The following is a 19,941-nucleotide window of genomic DNA, read 5'->3' on the forward strand; positions in this document are numbered from 1 at the left end:
ACCTCAATTAAATTATTTCATCACCATTCAATCATTTAATTTAATCAGTGCCATCTAAAATATTAATATTATAATGTGCAATTGCTATTTACGGTATCCAACATTTGCTGGTATTAGAATTTAAAAATCAATTATATTATTTCAGACCTATGCCTCATGCTCTTGACAGAAATATGTAAGTTTCATCTCTGTTTTTTTTTTTAATATCATTATTTGGGGTAAATAACTAAACTAAGAAAATGTAAGGTCTCAGGAAAATATTTACTGCATTTTGTATTCATGTAGTTTTTGTATACCTTTATTGTAAACTATATAACATTAAATTATATATGTGTTAAAGGATTTATCCTTTTTCTATTAATATGTTTTACTTTTATTTATTTTGAAAAGTTTTAAAAGTTAAAAACAAACTGAATCATCATTGAATTTATAGATCATTGTTCACAATATTTAATTGTTTTAGCCCAACAATGCTGAGTGTGGAACATGCTTGGCAGACTGTACTTCATGGTGTACAAGTTTTAGTGAGCTACATGTTAATGCTAGTTTTTATGACATATAATACATGGCTTTGTGCTGCGGTAGTACTTGGATCTGCAACTGGTTACTTCCTCTTTGGTTGGCGGGAGTCAGTGGTAGTAGATTTTACTGAACATTGTCACTGACATAGGTTTTATAGATGCATACCAGCATAGTATTAATTTAGCTTATTTTATATCCTTGCCAATAGAAAGGAATTAAAAAATGGTAATATTTATATAAATATATCATGGTGTTAAAAATAATTATCATGTTATATTAAGACGACACTGGGTAGTAAAATATTTATGTCTGTTTATTATGTACTTTAAGGTTTTATTTAGGTTATTAAAAAATTATAAAAGCTTAATTTTTTTTTCCTTTACCCACACAAAAAAAAGCATATAATATCAAATTACTTTTATTTTTTATTATTAATTTCTATATGCTTACGTGAAATATGTTTCTTTAAATTTGAATGACTGTTACATTTATAAGCACAATATTTACAAGCATAAGGTCGCTCATCTCTATGGAGACGTTTGTGAGTTTTTAATGAGCTTATAAATTTTGATCTAAAGGTACATTCATCACAGATGTATCGTTGTTCAGGGGTGTGGATTCTTTTATGCGTTTTAAGATTAGATGGAAACTTTGTTGAGTATGTACAGTTTAAATAATTACATTCATAAAGCTTATCTGTTTGAAATTCTATATTTTGTTCAGAACAATCACTTTGGTCATTTTGCTCCCTGAAAATAAGTTCAATAATTATTGTTAAAAAAAGATTTTCTTTGGAAAAGAAATTATTAACTCATCTAATTCTTGTATACCGTTTTGAATAATCCTCGGTCGTCGCATCATTCCGCACGGTACGATTATTAATTTTGTTTTTAAAATTTTCACCGTTTTCGGTATATTTTTTTTCTTTACTTAGTAGAATAGATATTATAGATTTTGGTTGCGGACTAAATTGTATTTCACTTTTTTTTCTTGGTCGTCCAACACTATTTTTTAAATTAATATGAAGATTATTTGTTGCTTCAGTATAAATTCGTAATGGGTTTTCTTCTTCCACTACCTCCATAACTGTCAATATAACATACAGTTCTTATTGATGTAATTATTATGTTACCAATAAAATTTATTTTTATATGTAGGTACGCCTTATTAAAAGTTAAAACGTAAACAATCTAAATATTTATTTATGTTGAACGACAACGATGAACGAAGTATGAGCATTGAGCTATAGTTATAGTTCAAATGATATTTATCCACATCAGTGTTATCAGCTAAAATGTTTAAAAATATTTTTCTCATAGCAGGGTTGCTCACGCTTAAAATATATTTTTCTGGTTAAAAGGTAAGTATTAAATGTGATTTTTCGATAAAGAAATATGGTAGATCATATAAGTTTTTCAGAAAACTAATTATGAATGCCTTGTATTAATATTGAAGTTTTATAATCGTGCTCGTGTTTTGCTACTTTTCGTTGACGTAGGTTGTGATTACTTCGCTTTAATTCTAACAACGTCGTTATTTGAGGTTCACTATCTCAGGTTACAGGTTAGGTTAAATCTTAAGATGTTCGTCTCATAAGCCCATACGCGATGTGGTATTTCTCAGCTAAGTCTTAGTAATCAACCCCCAGACCTTTGATACTGTTAAAGCGAGTAATTTGAATAGGTGCAATACTGAATTCACACAGATATAGATATTTCAATCTAGGTTTACTTATGTAGCCTTATATTTATATTGCAGAATAAAATATCATTGTGATGCAGTCTAGGAGGAAAAAAATATGCAGGCTCAATTAAAAAATATAAGATAAGATAATTACATACGCAAAATGTTAGTTACATGCACAGACAATATATCTCTGGAATCTAAAGATACTAACATAACATAAAACAGGATACACAATTTACAAAAAAATTATACCAAAAATATATCAGTTGCAAAAATTACAAATGATATTTTATCTCTTTTTAATTTTTGAAAAAGGCATCCAATTCTTAATCCAATTAAATTATATTTTATCCTTAAATTATTTTATGATGCCTAAATGTCTGCCTGGGTGCCTGGGACATTAAGAATGTATCTATAACAGTATTTATTTTATGACTTTTGACTATTTGGGGTAGTAACACCGTAACTAGACCAAGGCATACTTCATTATGGTGTTATAATAGATGTTTTTTTTAAAGATTTATGGTGTTTAACTATTATTTATTTATTCAATATCATATTGAAATAAGTAGTGCACATATGTACGCGCATCAGAAGTTCTTCTCCTTTAGCGTAATTAAAAATAGTTTTAAATATGATGCAAATGACTACAACAAAAAAATAAATTATGATAAATTTTCTTTTTACCACTAACATAACACAAATTTAAACATTCACGTTCTAAGTTTGTAATAAAACAATCATACTCATATAGGATAATGTGTGAATTCGTTAATTTCGAGCGACTTGACAGGCTTGATTCTTAATTGGCGGCATCGCGCATTCAACTTCATCATATACTCTTTAATATTAATATATTAGTAGAAGATCCTAAGAAGATAACCTAAAATGACCTTCACCGAGCTGATAATAGAATGAAACATATTTTATAACAAATTTAGTATATTAGAAAATATGCCAAAAATGTATCTATTTAAATATCACTCGCGTTAAAATTTAATCTTTAAAATTCGCAAAACCAAACCAAAACAACGCTTATATTGATATATATTTTTTCTATTATCAAGCAAGTGAAGGTAACTGGCATCAACATTCCCAATTTTCCTGACAACCGAGTAGTTTATCCAGGCAAAGAATAAGCAAGCCAACAGCTGCACATTCTATACGTTTGATGTTTTAAGTCAGGGTAAAAAAAATCTTATTATCTTGATGTTGCAACATTTAATTAAAATATTTTTTTTTTAAATAATTCAAAATAGTCTGTCCAGGATTTTTTTAGACCACCCATTCTTGTCATATTTTCTAATATACTAAATTTGTTATAAAATATGTCTCATTCTATTATCAGCTCTTAGACATTATACTGTGCGCGCGCGTCATAAAAATTAATTCTCATATTTTTTGATAACTTGCCTAAAAATGAATATCGAAATTAATATTTTATACTCAATTAGTCTTATTTTCAATTCTCCTATGCTCGATTTAATGTTTTTGTTACTTAAGTTATAATAGTATCGAAAAGAAAAAAATGTAGATTTTATGATTAGGCGCAAAATCTAAATTTTGTTCTTATAAATTCTTGCGTAAATTTAAGGCTATGCTAGTATTATATATATGCTTAAAGACTCGAATATAACAATCAGTAAAAAGATAAAACCTCAAGCTAAACTTCCCAGTCCATATGAAGATATCGCGATCGGCGTGAGGAAAATTACAACTGTTGTCCTTCCGTGTACTCAAATTGTTCTTGTTCAGAAATTTTAAAATCAAATTCAGTCAAAATCGCAAATGTTACAGAGGCGATACAGAACTGGAAAGTAAAGCACCCTAATGACGATAGAAAAGGAAGTCATTAAACTTAAACTTGGGGATTGGCCATTGGTCCACGTTACACTAAATAGTTTGACATAAAATTTAACAAGTGCCAAATACCGTGCCATGCTCCATGATGAGAGAAGAGAGAAGCACAGATGCCTGTGTTGGAAGAAGGTAGACTCTTTCGAAGTATGATTCAAGAGGGAAATGCTATTAGCATTCTTGCCGCCATTTTATGCGGTCATGTTTTATACAACAACTATTTTCAAATCATATTTGTGTATAGTTTAGGTCTCAATGTTAATATTTTTTGTGTAAAAAGTATTAAGCTGGTTGCCTGGAACAGATCGCTATGTAGCGATAAAGTCGCCAAAATTGTACGCCTCGTTTATTAAGGCTGGATTTATGTTGTATTTATTTATTTTCTCTGTGTGGTGTATAATAAAAGTATAAAGTAAAATGGCTTGTCTAAGTGTCATTGTTTTTGAATATATTTGAGAGTAAGCTAGTAAATAGCGCAATTTTTAATCATAGACTATTCAAACCTATGGTATTGCGTCAATTTGTTGTGAAATGTTGGATATTTGGCTTTTGTCCTCGTTGGAACAGGCTATTTGATTGAAGGGCGCACTATTTGATTTAACTGAGTGCTAGTGTTCGCCGTCAGATAGTACCAACCCATTTTCCGAAAACAAACCAACTCAAACAATAACTGTTATTATATTATTTATCGTAGAAATTATGAAACTATTAGGAATTTTTTACGAAAATTGTTTTGTAATTTGAATTTGAACGATAAAACTACCTTCTGTGTTATCGTAAAATGTAAGAAGTTTTAAATGCTAACCTATAGTAATGCTCCATATTAATACAATTATTCCAATGTTGCTGTATGGCCTGCTACGAGAAATTGTTTGACTGGATGGATTTTATTACTTAAACTTATTGCATTAGCAACATATTGCGTCAACACAAGCTCATTTCATGCTTTCAGAATAATTCGACTAAGTGCTGCCATTAAAATTTATGAAATCTATGACAATTAATTACATATAATACACATTTTAAATCATGAAACCTTCATGTTCAGAGTTCAGACCATAGAGTATTATTTTATGGTATAGAAGACACAAGTACTTAGTAATTTTATATTCTTTGCGACTATGATAATCTTTATCCCGGTCTGATTTCATTATTATGATAACATAGTATATATTTATTATTAGTTAATATATTAGACTCAGAAATAGGTTAGTAGTGAATAACATGCGTGCCTTTATTAGAAAATTAAGTTCTTTTCCTAAAAGCAAAAATTTTAGGGAAGAACTGGAAATAAATTATATTCCAACAAATCTATTTCAAAAAACTTTGCTAACTATCGGTTCGGCCACTGTAGCCCTCCTTGATCCATATAGAGGAGATATGATTGCATGTTTAGGTGAAGTGACAGGGGAAGCATCTCTTAAGTTTATGCGAGAAAGAATGCTTGAAAATAACGAAGGAGCTGAAATATTACGAGATATGCCGCGAATAAATTCTCAAACAATTTGCTTTAAAACACTGTCAGAATTGCCTGAAGATACCCTTGGTCGTGTTTATGCTGATTTTATGAAGGAAAACGATATAACAGCCGATTCACGGTTACCTGTACAATTTATCAATGATCCAGATATAGCTTATGTAATGCAAAGATATAGAGAGGTCCATGACTTAGTTCATGCTTCATTATTTATGAAGACTACAATGCTTGGTGAAGTAAGTATAACTCAAATTTAAGAGTTATTTTTGCTAACTTAACTAACTTTTACTAACTTACTATTAAATAAATTTTAGTTTATTATAAAATAGAGTATGCCAGTTTCACTACATCACTTTAGTCTTCCTATGTAATGTAAGTTAAATTACTTAATAATAATATAATTTTTTTATTTCCTAAGGTTGCTGTTAAATGGGTAGAAGGTATTCAAACAAAGTTACCTATGTGCATCGGTGGTGGTATTTGGGGAGCAGCACGACTTAAACCAAAACATCGACAACTTTATCTTAAATATTATTTACCCTGGGCTATCAAAACAGGACATAATGCAAAGTTTTTACAAGGTATTTCATTTACTTTATTTATACCAATAAATGTTTTGTTACCAATTTTGTTGTTATAAGCCTATGCCTAACTGAAAAAACTACTAAGCCAGCATACATAAATCTTATACCAGATGATTTAACATGTTTTGGAGGTTATAAATAATAATAAATAATTTTATGATGTAATGACTGATTTGCTTTTGTTTCACTAGCCTTAAATATAGTATGACTTAACATGAATTTCGTAGTGTAATGTAAAATTTTAAAAGTTTTTTTTTCTTTTCAGGTATTTATTATGAGAAGAGATGGGACCAAAATATTAATGATTTCCATAAAGAGATGAATATATCGAGGTTAACAGAAAGATAACATTTTTAAGTGGATATTTGCAATATAATTATTTATTTCAACATTAGATATGTATAGAAATAAAACAGTGGCTGTTTAATGTAAATAGATAAATATTAGTTCTGAAAAGTTTGTTGTTAAAGAATGAATTGGTGTAGTGAAAAAATAAGTTTTATTATTATAATTTGTTATAATATAATATATTTATTGAAGAAAAACTAAATTGTTTCTTCATAACAACATTTCTGAACTTCGTCCATTTGGGTTGTGCAGAGGAGTAGTGTGTACACCAACTTCAACAATCCATTCATACCAAACTCTACGGGCACTTACACATCTCCAAAATATGGCTTTTATTTTATCACCTTTCATCACTCGTAAAGGAGTCTGTAATGATAATTATTCTTTCTTTTAATTGTGTTAATAATTTAAATAAAATGTATTTTGAATATGCTATTTATAGAAAATATTTGGATGAATGAGATTAGTTGGATTTATTAAATGATGTCAGTTAATAACAAGACAATTGATATGATAGGATTTTTTTTAAATTAAAAATCTGTACTGGCATCCAGATTAATTTTAAAATTATATTGAATGGACTCAAACTTTTTGTTAGATGCAATAAATCAATGTTTATAACCTTAATAGGTATAAATATGGGAAACCATGATATCATTCCTGGGCTGTGAGTAGAAGGTACAATGCTGATCATTTCCTTTCCATATAATAAACAATCAAAATATCCACCAAATCCATGCATCACATTATCCTGCTCAACTTCCCATGTAAGTGTAGTGCATCTTCTATTATCTGTCATTGGTAATCCTCGATAATCTGTGAGATCCTGTCCTTCATAGTTTTTCATTCCTTTAGCAGGATGATCAAAAGTAAAAACACACTAAAAAATAAAAAGCAAGTAACATCAGATTGAAATAATATTATATTTAAAAGTAAACAAAGTTGTTTAAACTTACCTTTGTTTCTGCAATATCATGTTTGTTTTGCATGTAAACCACCCATAAGGTTTCAAGATTCTTTTCTATTTGAGCAGAATTTCCAGGAGATGCTGCTCTAGCAGCTGCCCACAATCTTGGAGACGAAATTGGCGCGACATATGAACTATATTCTCTGGGTATTGATATACCACCACTTTTCAATAAGCCTGCTGCACCATCTAAACATTCCGGTGAAAGTTCATTGTCACCCCAAGAGCCTACAAGAATAAGAAAAATTTTAACCTTTTAAAAATATTTAAAAAAAAAATATATATAGAAGGATCAATATTATTTAGATTAATAAATAAATAAATTTAAAGGACAAACAAGAATTATAGTTTAAAGTATTTAGTATGTTATTTTGATTTTATAAAATGCCATTAATTTTATTACCTAGTAGTTCAGAAACAATTATATCAGCTTTAGGTGAAAAATTAACTTGACGCATATCACCAGGTATTACTATAACATCACGATCCCGCCATACTTCTCGAACTTGAGCTGCAAGAACAACTACTGCGCATGGATTCTTTTCAACTGCTATGACCTTGGAATTAAGAGAAATAATGCATATGCCTTATAACTTTAAAATCATAATTATACAATCAAGAGCATTATGGAGCAAAAATAATTATTTCATAGATGTTATTATATGCTTACTTTAACTTTGCTGTTAGTAATATCTGCTGCATTAAGAGTTGCCCTGACAAGGGGTCCTCTTCCAGCACCTAAGACCATAACTGTAATTGGTCTTTCATTTTCTTTTACTGTATTATCACCCTGTCCAACTTCACACTTCTTTGCTTCTATAATACATGAGTCACTCTGATGATCCTGTTGTGATGAAACTAAATATAAATTAATTAAAACTTTTTGACAATCATACCCAACAACATTATGATTATAGAAATTATTTTCTCAAAGTCCATGATACATACAAAAACTTACACTTCAGTTTGTGTAGAAAAAAATATTTGCAATAAATAATTTAAGTAATAAATTTAATTGGAAATATGTGATTTCTAACAATATTTATAAACAACAAACACTGGCTTGAAACGTGTATAAAATTGATTGGACCATGCCTAATTAATGAAATATTGTAAAAATATATAAAATATCAATTCAATACTGATAATTTTGTAATTTACATATTACTAACATCAATGCCTTCTCCTTTCCTCTTCTTGTGAATATCAGTAAGTGCTTGAGCAATTGCTTTTTGGTATTGATCATATTTAACTGGATCTTTTTCGAAGACATTGTAAGTGTGCGTGTCTAGGTTATCTGCTAAAGGTTGTAATGGAGTCTGAAGATAATCCTCCCATCTGAAATCAAAAAGAAACACAATTCATTTGTAATAATAATTTGTTGTGAATAAGTGTTCTAATTCACAAAAACACTTTTTAAAGAGTTATTAATTATTATTATAAGAGTTCAAAGAAAAAACCATTTTTATAGTGTCAGTAATCCTATTACTTAATGTTATGCAGATTATTTTAAATATCTGCATAACATTAAGGTACTATACAATTACTCTATACTGTAAAAAATAGTTTATATTAAATGTAAATAACTTTTATAAGTGATTCTGAGGATTTAAACATTTCTACAGCATAATACAATATTTTTTTAGATTTCAATATACTTTTAAAAAGTAAAGTTATTAAGTTAATTACCCTTTTGCATAACTAAGCATTGGATCATCCCCAATATAAGGCCTTCTCTTCCAAACTCTGTACAAATATTGTAAGTAATATTCAATATTTGACCTCCTTGCTCCACTAACAATAACCTGAGCATCATGTTCTACCATACTAAGTACTACTTGTTGGTGAGCTCGTGATAAAACTGGATACCTAAAACAAAGTTTTTTTTTTTCAAATAGTCCATCCAATAAATCAAAAGTACATATATAATACTACTAATATATACTTTTTTAGACTGATTACAGATATCATCAAATTTCTGTGGGAATAAAAAGAATGAGTAGTTTGAAGTTGTAGTAGGGAGTAGTATGAATGCATTGTAAGTGATATATATATTCATTTTCCATCATGATTTTATGACCTATTTCAGTATGATACTATTATTTTATATATGTTATGATAAATTCTTACAGAAAATAACTTTAAAAATTAAAAAATGTACTTTTTTTAGTAATACTGACCCTTTCCTGTTATTATGGAATAGTGAGGTAGGAACAATTATAGCCCTAATAGGCTCACCAAGCCATCTTTTGAGGATATCTTGTGAAGGAAGATCTGCTGACATCTCTATCACAACACCAATTCTTTTATCCCAACCCATGCGTTCATGAAATTTGGTCCACCAGTGCCATGGCTCATTCCAAGCATCATCATTTTCATTGTCTATATCAATGTTTGCTTTTAATGTTTTATGGCAAAGCATTGGTACACTAGCCCAAATAAGGGTTGGATGATGGCTGAAAAGTTATTTAGATTAATAATTTTATACTTGGCAAAATAAATTCAATATGATAAATATTTTGTAACCTTGTTTCAAAGTAAGTATGCAAAGTTCTAGCTAAATTATTTGTATATTTCGAATGTAACGATAACATAACAGCCGGAAGTCCCAGACCTCGACAGTAAGATAGTTCTTCATTGAGAGAATCTTCATGTCGCTGACGAACAATAGGCGACGGAGCGTCTGGATCTAAATACTCTGATAATTTACCGACGATTCTACTGTTCCAATCTTGAGGAGACAAAATCATGTCAGACCGGGTAAATCCTCCAACAGTACCACCGGATGGAAGAATTGGCCGGCGAAAACGTGGATGAATGATCGGCGAAACAATAAAAGCATAATTAGCATGCAACGCTTCACTGAGACACGCTTGTAAATCAGGTGCTGTAATATAATCTAGACCACATGAAATTTCTTGCTGAGCCATTATGATTTATAGTAATTTTGTTCCTATACATTAATTTCAACAAGTTTTAACAATTTTAAATGTAAGTATCACAAATGAAGGCTGAAGCACGCTTTTCAATTTGTGTAATTGTCAAGATAAACTGTCAATAATTCGATATTTTTTTTTAAAATTTGTATAACGTCTCTGGATAGCAGTTTTTAAAGCCTAATTGTCAAATGGTATAATTTATGTTAATTAGGCGTTTTGGTGCTATTAAACAATTAAAAAAAGGAATAGTGTTTAAACTTAAAGTTTCACATTATAAAGATAAAAACGAATAGGTATTGCCATACATTTTATGACACCGAATGGGTAAAGGATGTCTTTAATAAAATTAGAAAATCTTTTTTAATGTACCGACGTTATATACTCTTTGATATGAACTAAAGAATGAAATGGACACTATTCTAGTATATTTTATTTTTTTTGTAGTGATATATTGTAAGTTGAAGCATGGCTGTGTAGTGAAACACCTTTGCCTTTTTACGAGCGGAATCATTCAAAAAACCGTGAAACTCATGTGTTTTTTGACATTTTGATTATTTTTACAATAACTAAAATTGCGAGGTTAATGTCTTATAATTTTATCAACATAACAATTGAATATAACCTGTTATAATAAATAGGATTTAACTAAAATGACCGTGCAAAAGAAATCTGTAAAAAATAATCAGTTAAAAAAAGAACTTACCATGGAATTAAGTTTTTTGAAAAACGTATTTTCAGTTTTATCCATTCCATTGCAAAGAAAAGGTAGTTATTAAATAAATTTATGAAACTTTTTGATATTAGTGTTAATTATAGCCATTTTAGTTTTGATGTAATAAATTGATTTAAAATTTGAAAACTTGTTTGAAATAATAAATACATTATATTGTATTTTTCTTTACACGTGTCTTAGTTTGTTTTTATTTATTAAATGTAATTATAAATTATTCTATTTCAGATGATGACGATAGTCAAATGGATATTGAAATAACTAATGAATCTAAGAATCAAGATGAAAAACAGGTTACTGAACGAGCTCGTAATATTATGGAGCTTGAAAAAAAATTGGAGAAAATCAAATCTCAAAATAATTTCAATCTTAAAAATAAATTAGTAAAAAAGAGTTTAAACAGTAAATTAAATAAGAAAATAAAAAAGAGAGAAAGAGTGAAATTAAATCCAAATAAAGTAAAGGCTGCTGCTGAAAATATGGAAGAAAAAGAAACAAAAGTTAAAACTAATGTAAATACTGCAAAACCTATCTTTAACAATGAAGGGAAATTAGTTTTTTCAAAGTTTGACTTTGCTAAGTTAGGAGAAAAAGGTATTCTATATTTACCTAATTTTTTTTCATTTATATGCCTTTACATAACAGTATTTCTAAAATATTTTGATGATACATTAGTCGCCAAATTAGCCATTTGAGTGGTTGAAGTGTAACAAAAATTTGTGTGTTTGTACTAGAAAGTCTTAGTTATAAGGAAAATTTACTTAATTTTTAATTGATTTTACTTTTGATGTTAAAACATTTTTTCATTACATATTAATCAATCGAGATTTGTGCTGTTTATTAAGGAAAGGACAAGACATGTTTTGATGTATGTTTATTGTAACTCAGTTATATGCGACACTGTTATATATTTATAAGTGCTAGAATGCGAAAGTGATGTAGATTTATTTAGAATTAATTGATTACAATTTATTTTTTTAGACAGAGGTAATAAATCAAAGAAGGATCCAAAGAAACTTCTCGACGACTTGAAACAGCAAGAGGACAAGTTACAAAAGTTGGCTGAAACAGATAGTGACAAAGCCAAAGAGTTAAAAGAAAAAGTTGCATGGAAAAATATCCTTCAAAAAGCTGAGGGTGAAAAAGTAAAAGATGACCCGACTTTGTTGAAAAAATCCATTAAAAAAATGGTAAGGCCTAACATAATTAAGTTTTTACTTATTAATTTTTAAAATATGTACTTGTTGAAACTTTGAACACTATAATACACATGCCTGTAGATTGTACAAATGTAGGCCCAAAAGTATATTGCGGGCTACTAGGACATATATTATAGGTTTAATAGAAACTCTTATGCTAATAATGAGCATGCTAGGAAGTTTTCTCCTACAAAGAAGCATGTTTGGGGTAACTTATGTGCATTATTTCTCATGTGACACATGTCTGTCAATTACAAGTATTAGGAGCATATTGACACAGAATGCCAGAAGCCAACATGCTATTTCGCCATGGTTTATAATAAACTGGTGCATCAATTCAGCTGGGCATATTCTAAAGATTGCATAATATAATATATAATATAATATATATAATTTTGTTTATTTAAGACAATTAATAGTCCACTTGTTAGTTACAAAAGACACATTACAACTATGTTAGTACAACAAAAGATATTACGACACAAAAAAAATGTAACAGGTACAAGTAGCTAGCAGGGATCATTGATATGATGGTGTAATTAAATGGTATCTATTGACTACCCAATGCTTCTCATATAATTGCGTTTTGTGCAAACTATTTTGGTGGAAACAATTTATTAATATTCAATTCCCTTTGAAAGTTTTTTATTATACTTGTATCGAAAACAATAATATACAAGGTTACTGGCTTCCTGGTGCACCTGTAAGCAAATGCAAGAAGCACATTGTATACAATTGTAACCTCTGTACTAAAAAGTCCACTCTGTTTTGCATATCAGCTATTTAAATATTTTAGTGGCATTGATGAAATGTTGGTAACTGTGAAAATTTCCATATTCTATCTGTTGTTACTAAAAAATTGTTTGAATTAACAGGAACAAAAAAAGAAAGTGAGTAAAAAGAAGTGGGAAGGTAGAATTCAGAGTGTAGAAAAGAAGAAAGAAGACAGACAGCAGAAACGAAAAGAAAATATTTCAAAGAAGAAGAAAGAGAAAAAGTCGAAAATTGTGAAAGCTGCTGTCAAAAGAGGACGAGTTGTAATTTAGTTTAATAATTTAATAAAAAATCCTTTAAAGTCTACACTGTACTTTTTTAAAATCTTAATATTATAGCATACTGTTACCCACGTCTTCCCCGCACAATGAGTTCACCTGCTAAAAAGGTGGATCACAGACACATATGGATTTGATCCATGTGTCTGTAATCATAAATGCCTCGAGAGTATTTACTTAATATCCCAAAAGGAAGAGTAATTCTCAAAGGTCAAAAAAGTTGTTTTATAATGTCCACAATAAACAGTTGTCGAGGTAGGATGTTACATGAAATTAAAAAAATGCGTAATTCTACTGTAAAAACACCACCAAAAAGTTGACCGAAATAATGAAAATGATTATTTTCATCTCTGTCATTTTGTTAATAAATTGTGTGTATATTATTTTAAAATCAATTGGTGCTTACAATGAAAACTACACAACTCAGTGTGTAACGCATGTTCTTGATACATTGCCGCTTTTATTTACAAAGTCGTAAGGACTGTTTTCTGGTAACGATTATTAAGAAGAAGATATATATATATATATTTTATATCAGTAGGCGGACGAGCAAATGGACCACCTGATGGTAAGTGGTCGCAACCGCCCATAGACAATGGCGTTGTAAGAAATATTAACCATTCCTAACATCACCAATGCGCCACCAACCCTGGGAACTAAGCTGTTACGTCCCTTGTGCCTGTAGTTACACTGGCTCATTCTATCTTCAAATCGGAACAACAATACTGAGTACTGCTGTTTGGCGGTAGAATATCTAATGAGTGGGTGGTACCTACCCAGACGGGCTTGCACAAAGCCCTACCACCAAGTCAAATGTTAATTATAACTCAAATTTGGATATTTTACGCATATTCATTCGTTAGGCTGTTTAGGTATTGTTATTAAAATGGGTTACTTAGTAATCACCTTCAATATATATTTTTTTCTATGACACACAAATGGCCTTTCCCATTGCCGTTTTTTGTGTCTAGTAACATTTTTTGAATTTTGTTTTTTTGGTGCTTTTAATGCATAAATAGCATCATAATGTTTGTGTCAGGTTATTTAGCGGGGTATAGCCAACATTTTTTTATCGGGAAATACTCGTGACTTCTCTTCCTTCTCAAATATTAGAGACGGTTATGTCGGACTGGTGTCTAAAACCACTACAGTATTCTCACGCGTCGTGGTCCGCTCTCTTACGGCGGCACTAAGAATGCAGTTTTGTCCTTATACTACCCCCAGTACACTCAATACGTTGAAAGTACGAAGTTGCAAGGACTTCTGCTTCATACTCTAAGTCATACCAATGCGTAAAGCACCCCGATTTAAAGGAAATAGTTCCTTTTATAGACTTATCACCATGATAAGCTGAGATCGCCTAAGAAGCGTTTTATTTATGGCGGCCAATGTGTCGGCCCAGATGGAGTTCCATAAAGCGTCAGACTCCTGCGTAAAGATGGTGAAGTTTTAAATAATGTCCACCAACATTCTTCATTCTTCAATATATATAAGGAGTGCAATTCTCAACCTACTAATTCCTGTATAATAATAATCTTTAGAACATAATTAGCATTTTATGTTTATACTAAATCAACACAGATTAATTTCGAATGTTTATATTGGTCGTGTTTAAAAGATGTTAGGTGATAGTTGATAAATAGTAATTTTTTGTTTTGTTTTGTTAAATTGTTGGCCTTAATTCAATATGCAGTATGCAATTTGTTTTAGCAGGAACGTATCTTTTTTTATTTTGCTTCAATTTTCCGACTAATCAAAATATTTATACAACCTATTTTAAATAATTACTATATATATACTCATTTAAATACTACTTATTAGCAAAAAATATTTTCGACATTATAAAATTTATGATAACCAAATATTGATAACAGAGACACACAGGTATAGTAGACTACAAATTTTGAGGGAACTAATGAAAATTCGGATTAACGGAAAGTAATTTCGTTTATTCGTGACATTTGTATTTTTATTACAATATTTTAGTTCGTTAGCTAAAAACTAGGAGTTACGACCCTAATATAAGAATCTGTTTATAACTTTAGGTAACAATAGCAGAATGCGTTCACAATTGCTTCAAATGTTAAGGCTGCAAACATTTGTAGGTACAATATTTCGTTTCTGCAACTAAAAGTAGCGGTACAATTTCGGTGGAATAAGAATGTTTATGCAAAAATTGCACTGTTTTACAGCTCTACTATTTTGTAATTGAGATAAAACTAGGCTATAAGTATCATAACTAAATTCATATGAACACATTTTTTCTTATTTCTAGGTGCATAAATTATGTATAACACCATACTAAACTCTACAAAAAATATACGGTGTAATATAAAGTGATTGAAAAATAAAGAAAAATTCGTTAGGTTAAGTTCTGATCATTATTTGTACCATAGCACTAAGATGCTAAAAAAAAATTAAATAATATGTATATTCTTTTCGATTTTAAAATTTTATACATATATTGAATTTAAATAAATTATAATGTAAACATTTTAACTGTGCCTTTATAAAGTTATTAGTGGCAGTAATTCATTGTTAAGTCAATGTTAAATGCATTATGTGACATAATTCCGATTGTTCTTTTGTTTGATTATATTTCTATTCTTGTATCACTGAATTTTAAAACAGTGATGACTATTTTTCTGAACATGAAATATTTTATAATGTTTAAATATTGTCGAAATTTTTCAGAGGATCTTAACGTCTTGCTAACATTTTGAATTCAAATAACTCTTATATCCAATACACTATAATGTGATTGATAGAGACTTCAGAACGGCACAGTTACAATATTTGTACATGCGAATCATATGTTTGTTTTAGATAAATACTCGTAAAATGTATTTCTTTGGACACAATTTGTTTCATTGCGTTATTAAATTTTGTAACATACAATAATGTATAATAATTTAAATAATAATATTGCATTTACGTTTTAAAAAAAGATTCCTTAAAAGTAAGTTTATCTTAACTTAAACATTACTTTAAATTAGGTCAGTTTTGAACTCCTCAATCAGTAACGTATCAAGACGAACTATAACAAGTATCTACAGGAAACATATACATTATTTTGCACAATGTTTCGACAATATAGTTTGCAATATTTATCATAATTATAATTGTTATTATGCCTTTGATTTCGTATTACTGATCTTATGCAAATCTTTATTGTCTTAGTTGTAATTGACTGTTACCCAAGCCTCTTATTGCACGGTAAAGTGCCTAGAAAATCTACGGCATAACCGTTGTCTGGGGTAAAATGGAAGCTAAAGATACACGGTGATATAACAGATCGTATAGCCCAGGCTGCATGGTATACACATAGTCGCCCATAAGGCATCGGACACATGTACTATATAATAGGGAAATTCATATTTTTTTTATTACTTTAGAGTTCATATTTCAGTTTCGAAAACATAAAGATAAATCATCTACGAATAAAGATATACATAAACAATAAATGTGCCTAGCTTTACGCTATTTATATAATGTATATAAAACTAGATTATTCTTATATTAAAAATTAAACATATTGTATGTAAAAACAATTGTAAATAGCAACAACTAAACATGAATTATAAAGCCTCGAAATAGAAGTCTTATTTTTGAATAACTTGTAATAAAATAAAATTAAATAATATTAAAATTTGTCTGTTAAAGATAGAGAACATGAAAATATAATTCATTCATTAAATAATAAATTGTATAAGGCTCATAAATATAAAGCCTTATTTTACAAAAAATATAAAACTTTAAATATTATTTTATTAAGGACCTACTATACCAGACCCACTCTTGCTCTATTTAAGATAAAGATCAATATAAAACTTTATATTTTGTGGTTCGTACTTTCAACATTTATAGGTTTAATAAGCCCTTAAAATTGAATCCTATGGATATAAGCAATAGTTTTCAGTGTATAACACTTCTAGAATAAATATTTGAGTGACTGTACTCAACAAAACTTTCCATAACTACATGCTTACGGCTTAGCCAAAGGTCATTGCACTTCACAAAGTTTGCCTACATCTAATATTATAAAACAAGTCTCATACATAAAAAATTGTCTTTAGAAAATATTCAGATTACATACCTAATAATCAATATACAACTACGATTTAAAAAATATTTGGAGCAAGATGTACATTGAAGCATCAGAAATATAAAATATGCTTCATGTACAGACTCTACCAACCATTTAAAAATAAAACTTATACACTATATTCTAAAAATAATAAAAAACATATAGCTTTTACAACTTTCAAAAATAGAAAAATAAAAAAATGTTAAATGTAATACTGCACACTAATAGTCATTAATCTAAATCAGTCAAGGCATACATTCAAACAATAAATAATATCTGTCATTTTAAAAGTACAATAAGTCTGGTCTGGTTTGTAATTAGTAAAGCTGTTCAGTGGAAACTTACAGGTGTACTATAATATTGTTACAAAATAAGAGGTGGGTAACCATTTGAGCATATTCTTTTAGTCCATAAAAACAGTAGGAGTTACGATGCAATATTTACTACATCCTCAAATATGCTCAAATAGTAATACTTATTTATAATGTATTATACTTAATCACTACATTCTAAATTTAAATGGTAATAATAAAGCAAGTTGTGAGGCGGGATATTTGCATCAGTCTTGTGAAATTCTCAATTGTGTAAATTATTACTGTCATTGATTTAACCATTTGGTAAACTGTATAAAATAAAATCAGAAAAATTTGTGTTACAATCTACTTGTAAAATATTGGTTCATGCTATTCATCAGTTCAATTCTGATTTTAAAGATGTAAGAGTGGCATCTAGAACTCTGCCAGCAGCATAGCTAGGTATGTTCAAGTAAGCTGGTTTGTCATGCTCACACAGACCTGGCTGTGTACAACAACGGCTTAATGCAGATCCTGAAGTGTTCGTTGAAGTGCTGCCACCACCATCATGTGAGTTTCCTAAACAGATCATTTTGTGGTTGTTAAACTGTTCTAATGACCGAAATTGTTCCCCACAATTTTCGCATTTTAATTCTCTAGCATGTACTTTTTTGTGGCTATTTAAAGACCTTGAATTGTCAAAGACTTTAGTACACATATCGCAGTATTTTAATACTTTCTCTCCTGTGCAGACAACTTTGTGATTGTTAAGTCTGTCTAGAGACATGTAACGCTTGTTGTTGCATAAATCACATTTGAACTGTTTCTGAGGTACCCGGCCTGTGTGAACTTGCATGTGTTTTCTTAAGTTACTTTTATCTTTTATGTATTTTGAGCACACTGAACATTTATTCACATCTTTTCGAGTATGGCTTGCATCTAAATGCCGTCGCAAATGTGATTTTTTGTAAAAAGGTTCCAAGCAGATTTGGCATCGGAATGGTTTTTGTGCAGGATGTACTCCAGTCAAATGAGTGTTAAATTCAAGAATTGTAGGGTAACTCTTTCTGCAATGAGGACAATGAAATAATTTACGACATATAGCCACACTGGAATCGCAGAAAGGATCTGAACAATCGTCACAGAATGAGTCCAATCCTGCGGGCGGTGGAGGAGTAGGTGTGGTTTGAAAATGATCTAGGTCATTCTGTAAAGGATCTGTATCAGGAGTACCTGCCCCGCTGGGTTCTTGTTTAACTTTTGTTTGGTCACTGTTTTCTGAGAAATCATCTTGAGAAGGAACACTTCGCGATGTACTAGCTAGCATCCACCAAGGATTGTAGTGCCATGCACCTAGCCCACTTTGAATGCCTTGTCCCTTTATATCACTTGGTTTTGTTTGAGTTTCTGCGTTAGAAAAACCAGGAAAACTTGGCAGTTCTTGATGTTTTGGCTTTGAAGATTCGAAAATACTGTGTTGTGAAATAAGGTGTTCATAATCGCTTGTTTCCAACTTTCTTTCGTTCCGATCGTTTGGGTCTTTTTTAGACATATTTAAAGTTTCTGTAAAACAATAACAATACCACTATTAATATAGGACTGGCTTTTAACATCTCACTACAAATAATAAAAACATACAAATTGTATATTGTTTACGTAAACTTGAGAGCAAAAACATAACAAGTAAACAAACAACGCAAATGCGCGAACTATCAGTATTTTAACATCAACAGAACTATAAACGAAATTGATTTCACTGTAATAATTAATAAGAATTTGTTAACAAATATATAAATATTAATTTCTGAGCTATTTATACATACATACTTTTTAAACTTTTTCTTACGAAATATAATTATTTCAAAAGCAATTCAGCCATTTTGTTTAATTGGAATATAGATAAAATATAGTATACTACTTAATTTTAAACATAGAGATAATAAAGCAGATTGTGTATGTTTAGGTGATTAATTTAATATGTTTTTCTTTACGCTTCAAAACATTGTTTTACTATCCTCGCATCTTTGTGCATTAAAAACATTTATGGAAATGTAAACTACAACAATTTGAAAATATTAAGTTTAAAATTTAAAAATATATCCACTATTATCGTAATTACTTTTAGTTTATAGATGGAACATAAAACAAAACAAATGTATAATATGATATATATTAAAAATAAGCAAAGATTGAATGTGTT

General features: G+C 29.5%; 5 protein-coding genes and 1 long non-coding RNA gene across 9 annotated transcripts in view; 3 read left to right on the top strand and 3 right to left on the bottom strand.

Moving 5' to 3' along the window:
- Positions 1-889, top strand: part of Ctr1a (Copper transporter 1A) — a 315,878-nt gene extending 314,989 nt beyond the window's left edge. For all 3 annotated transcript variants that reach the window (XM_064220941.1, XM_026628640.2, XM_026628641.2), the window contains exons 6-7: positions 146-175; positions 464-889. In XM_064220941.1, coding sequence (XP_064077011.1) covers positions 146-175; positions 464-665 — 232 coding nt within the window. In that variant the 3' untranslated portion in view covers positions 666-889. The remainder of the gene's footprint in view (positions 1-145; positions 176-463) is intronic.
- A 325-nt stretch (positions 890-1,214) lies between these two features.
- LOC113392291 (uncharacterized) lies at positions 1,215-1,782 on the bottom strand. Its single transcript, XR_010310012.1, has 2 exons — positions 1,353-1,782; positions 1,215-1,271 (listed from the first exon to the last, which is right to left on the bottom strand). It is a non-coding gene; the product is annotated as an uncharacterized LOC113392291 (long non-coding RNA).
- Positions 1,783-5,258: 3,476 nt separating this feature from the next.
- On the top strand, positions 5,259-6,662 carry LOC113392287 (ubiquinone biosynthesis protein COQ4 homolog, mitochondrial). Its single transcript, XM_026628636.2, has 3 exons — positions 5,259-5,778; positions 5,961-6,123; positions 6,392-6,662. Exons 1-3 carry the CDS (start codon positions 5,290-5,292, stop codon positions 6,472-6,474), a joined length of 735 nt encoding a protein of 244 aa, XP_026484421.2. The 5' UTR covers positions 5,259-5,289; the 3' UTR covers positions 6,475-6,662.
- Positions 6,609-10,470, bottom strand: LOC113392266 (protein arginine N-methyltransferase 5). Its single transcript, XM_026628610.2, has 9 exons — positions 9,968-10,470; positions 9,622-9,897; positions 9,131-9,310; positions 8,614-8,779; positions 8,112-8,285; positions 7,845-7,998; positions 7,431-7,669; positions 7,097-7,354; positions 6,609-6,840 (listed from the first exon to the last, which is right to left on the bottom strand). The coding sequence occupies exons 1-9, from the start codon at positions 10,369-10,371 to the stop codon at positions 6,685-6,687; spliced, it is 2,007 nt and encodes a 668-aa protein (XP_026484395.2). The 5' UTR covers positions 10,372-10,470; the 3' UTR covers positions 6,609-6,684.
- A 464-nt stretch (positions 10,471-10,934) lies between these two features.
- Positions 10,935-13,385, top strand: LOC113392282 (surfeit locus protein 6 homolog). The gene is made up of 4 exons (XM_026628631.2): positions 10,935-11,145; positions 11,339-11,704; positions 12,092-12,300; positions 13,185-13,385. The coding sequence occupies exons 1-4, from the start codon at positions 11,031-11,033 to the stop codon at positions 13,353-13,355; spliced, it is 861 nt and encodes a 286-aa protein (XP_026484416.1). The 5' UTR covers positions 10,935-11,030; the 3' UTR covers positions 13,356-13,385.
- Positions 13,386-15,289: 1,904 nt separating this feature from the next.
- Positions 15,290-19,670, bottom strand: LOC113392278 (zinc finger protein 492-like). 2 transcript variants are annotated; one of them, XM_026628625.2, is made up of 2 exons: positions 19,569-19,670; positions 15,290-19,304 (listed from the first exon to the last, which is right to left on the bottom strand). In XM_026628625.2, the coding sequence occupies exon 2, from the start codon at positions 19,291-19,293 to the stop codon at positions 18,139-18,141; it is 1,155 nt and encodes a 384-aa protein (XP_026484410.1). In that variant the 5' UTR covers positions 19,294-19,304; positions 19,569-19,670; the 3' UTR covers positions 15,290-18,138. The 2 variants fall into 2 exon arrangements, with proteins under 2 accessions (XP_026484410.1, XP_064076936.1); XM_064220866.1 differs by lacking the exon at positions 19,569-19,670 and adding an exon at positions 19,380-19,526.
- Positions 19,671-19,941: the final 271 nt, after the last annotated feature.

This window comes from Vanessa tameamea, chromosome 5, assembly GCF_037043105.1.
Source record: "Vanessa tameamea isolate UH-Manoa-2023 chromosome 5, ilVanTame1 primary haplotype, whole genome shotgun sequence".
Classification (NCBI taxonomy): Eukaryota; Metazoa; Arthropoda; class Insecta; order Lepidoptera; family Nymphalidae; genus Vanessa; species Vanessa tameamea.

Excerpts from the sequence above, each read along its gene's own strand:
- LOC113392287 (XM_026628636.2), top strand. The coding sequence starts at position 5,290 with ATGCGTGCCTTTATTAGAAAATTAAGTTCTTTTCCTAAAAGCAAAAAT. Across the intron at positions 5,779-5,960 it reads AGACTACAATGCTTGGTGAA|GTTGCTGTTAAATGGGTAGA; the intron begins GTAAGTATAACT and ends TTATTTCCTAAG. Across the intron at positions 6,124-6,391 it reads TAATGCAAAGTTTTTACAAG|GTATTTATTATGAGAAGAGA; the intron begins GTATTTCATTTA and ends TTTTCTTTTCAG.
- LOC113392266 (XM_026628610.2), bottom strand. The coding sequence starts at position 10,371 with ATGGCTCAGCAAGAAATTTCATGTGGTCTAGATTATATTACAGCACCT. Across the intron at positions 9,898-9,967 it reads CATACTTACTTTGAAACAAG|CCATCATCCAACCCTTATTT; the intron begins GTTACAAAATAT and ends ATAACTTTTCAG. Across the intron at positions 9,311-9,621 it reads TTCCATAATAACAGGAAAGG|GTATCCAGTTTTATCACGAG; the intron begins GTCAGTATTACT and ends ACTTTGTTTTAG.
- LOC113392282 (XM_026628631.2), top strand. The coding sequence starts at position 11,031 with ATGACCGTGCAAAAGAAATCTGTAAAAAATAATCAGTTAAAAAAAGAA. Across the intron at positions 11,705-12,091 it reads TGCTAAGTTAGGAGAAAAAG|ACAGAGGTAATAAATCAAAG; the intron begins GTATTCTATATT and ends TTATTTTTTTAG. Across the intron at positions 12,301-13,184 it reads AAAAATCCATTAAAAAAATG|GAACAAAAAAAGAAAGTGAG; the intron begins GTAAGGCCTAAC and ends TTGAATTAACAG.
- LOC113392278 (XM_026628625.2), bottom strand. The coding sequence starts at position 19,293 with ATGTCTAAAAAAGACCCAAACGATCGGAACGAAAGAAAGTTGGAAACA.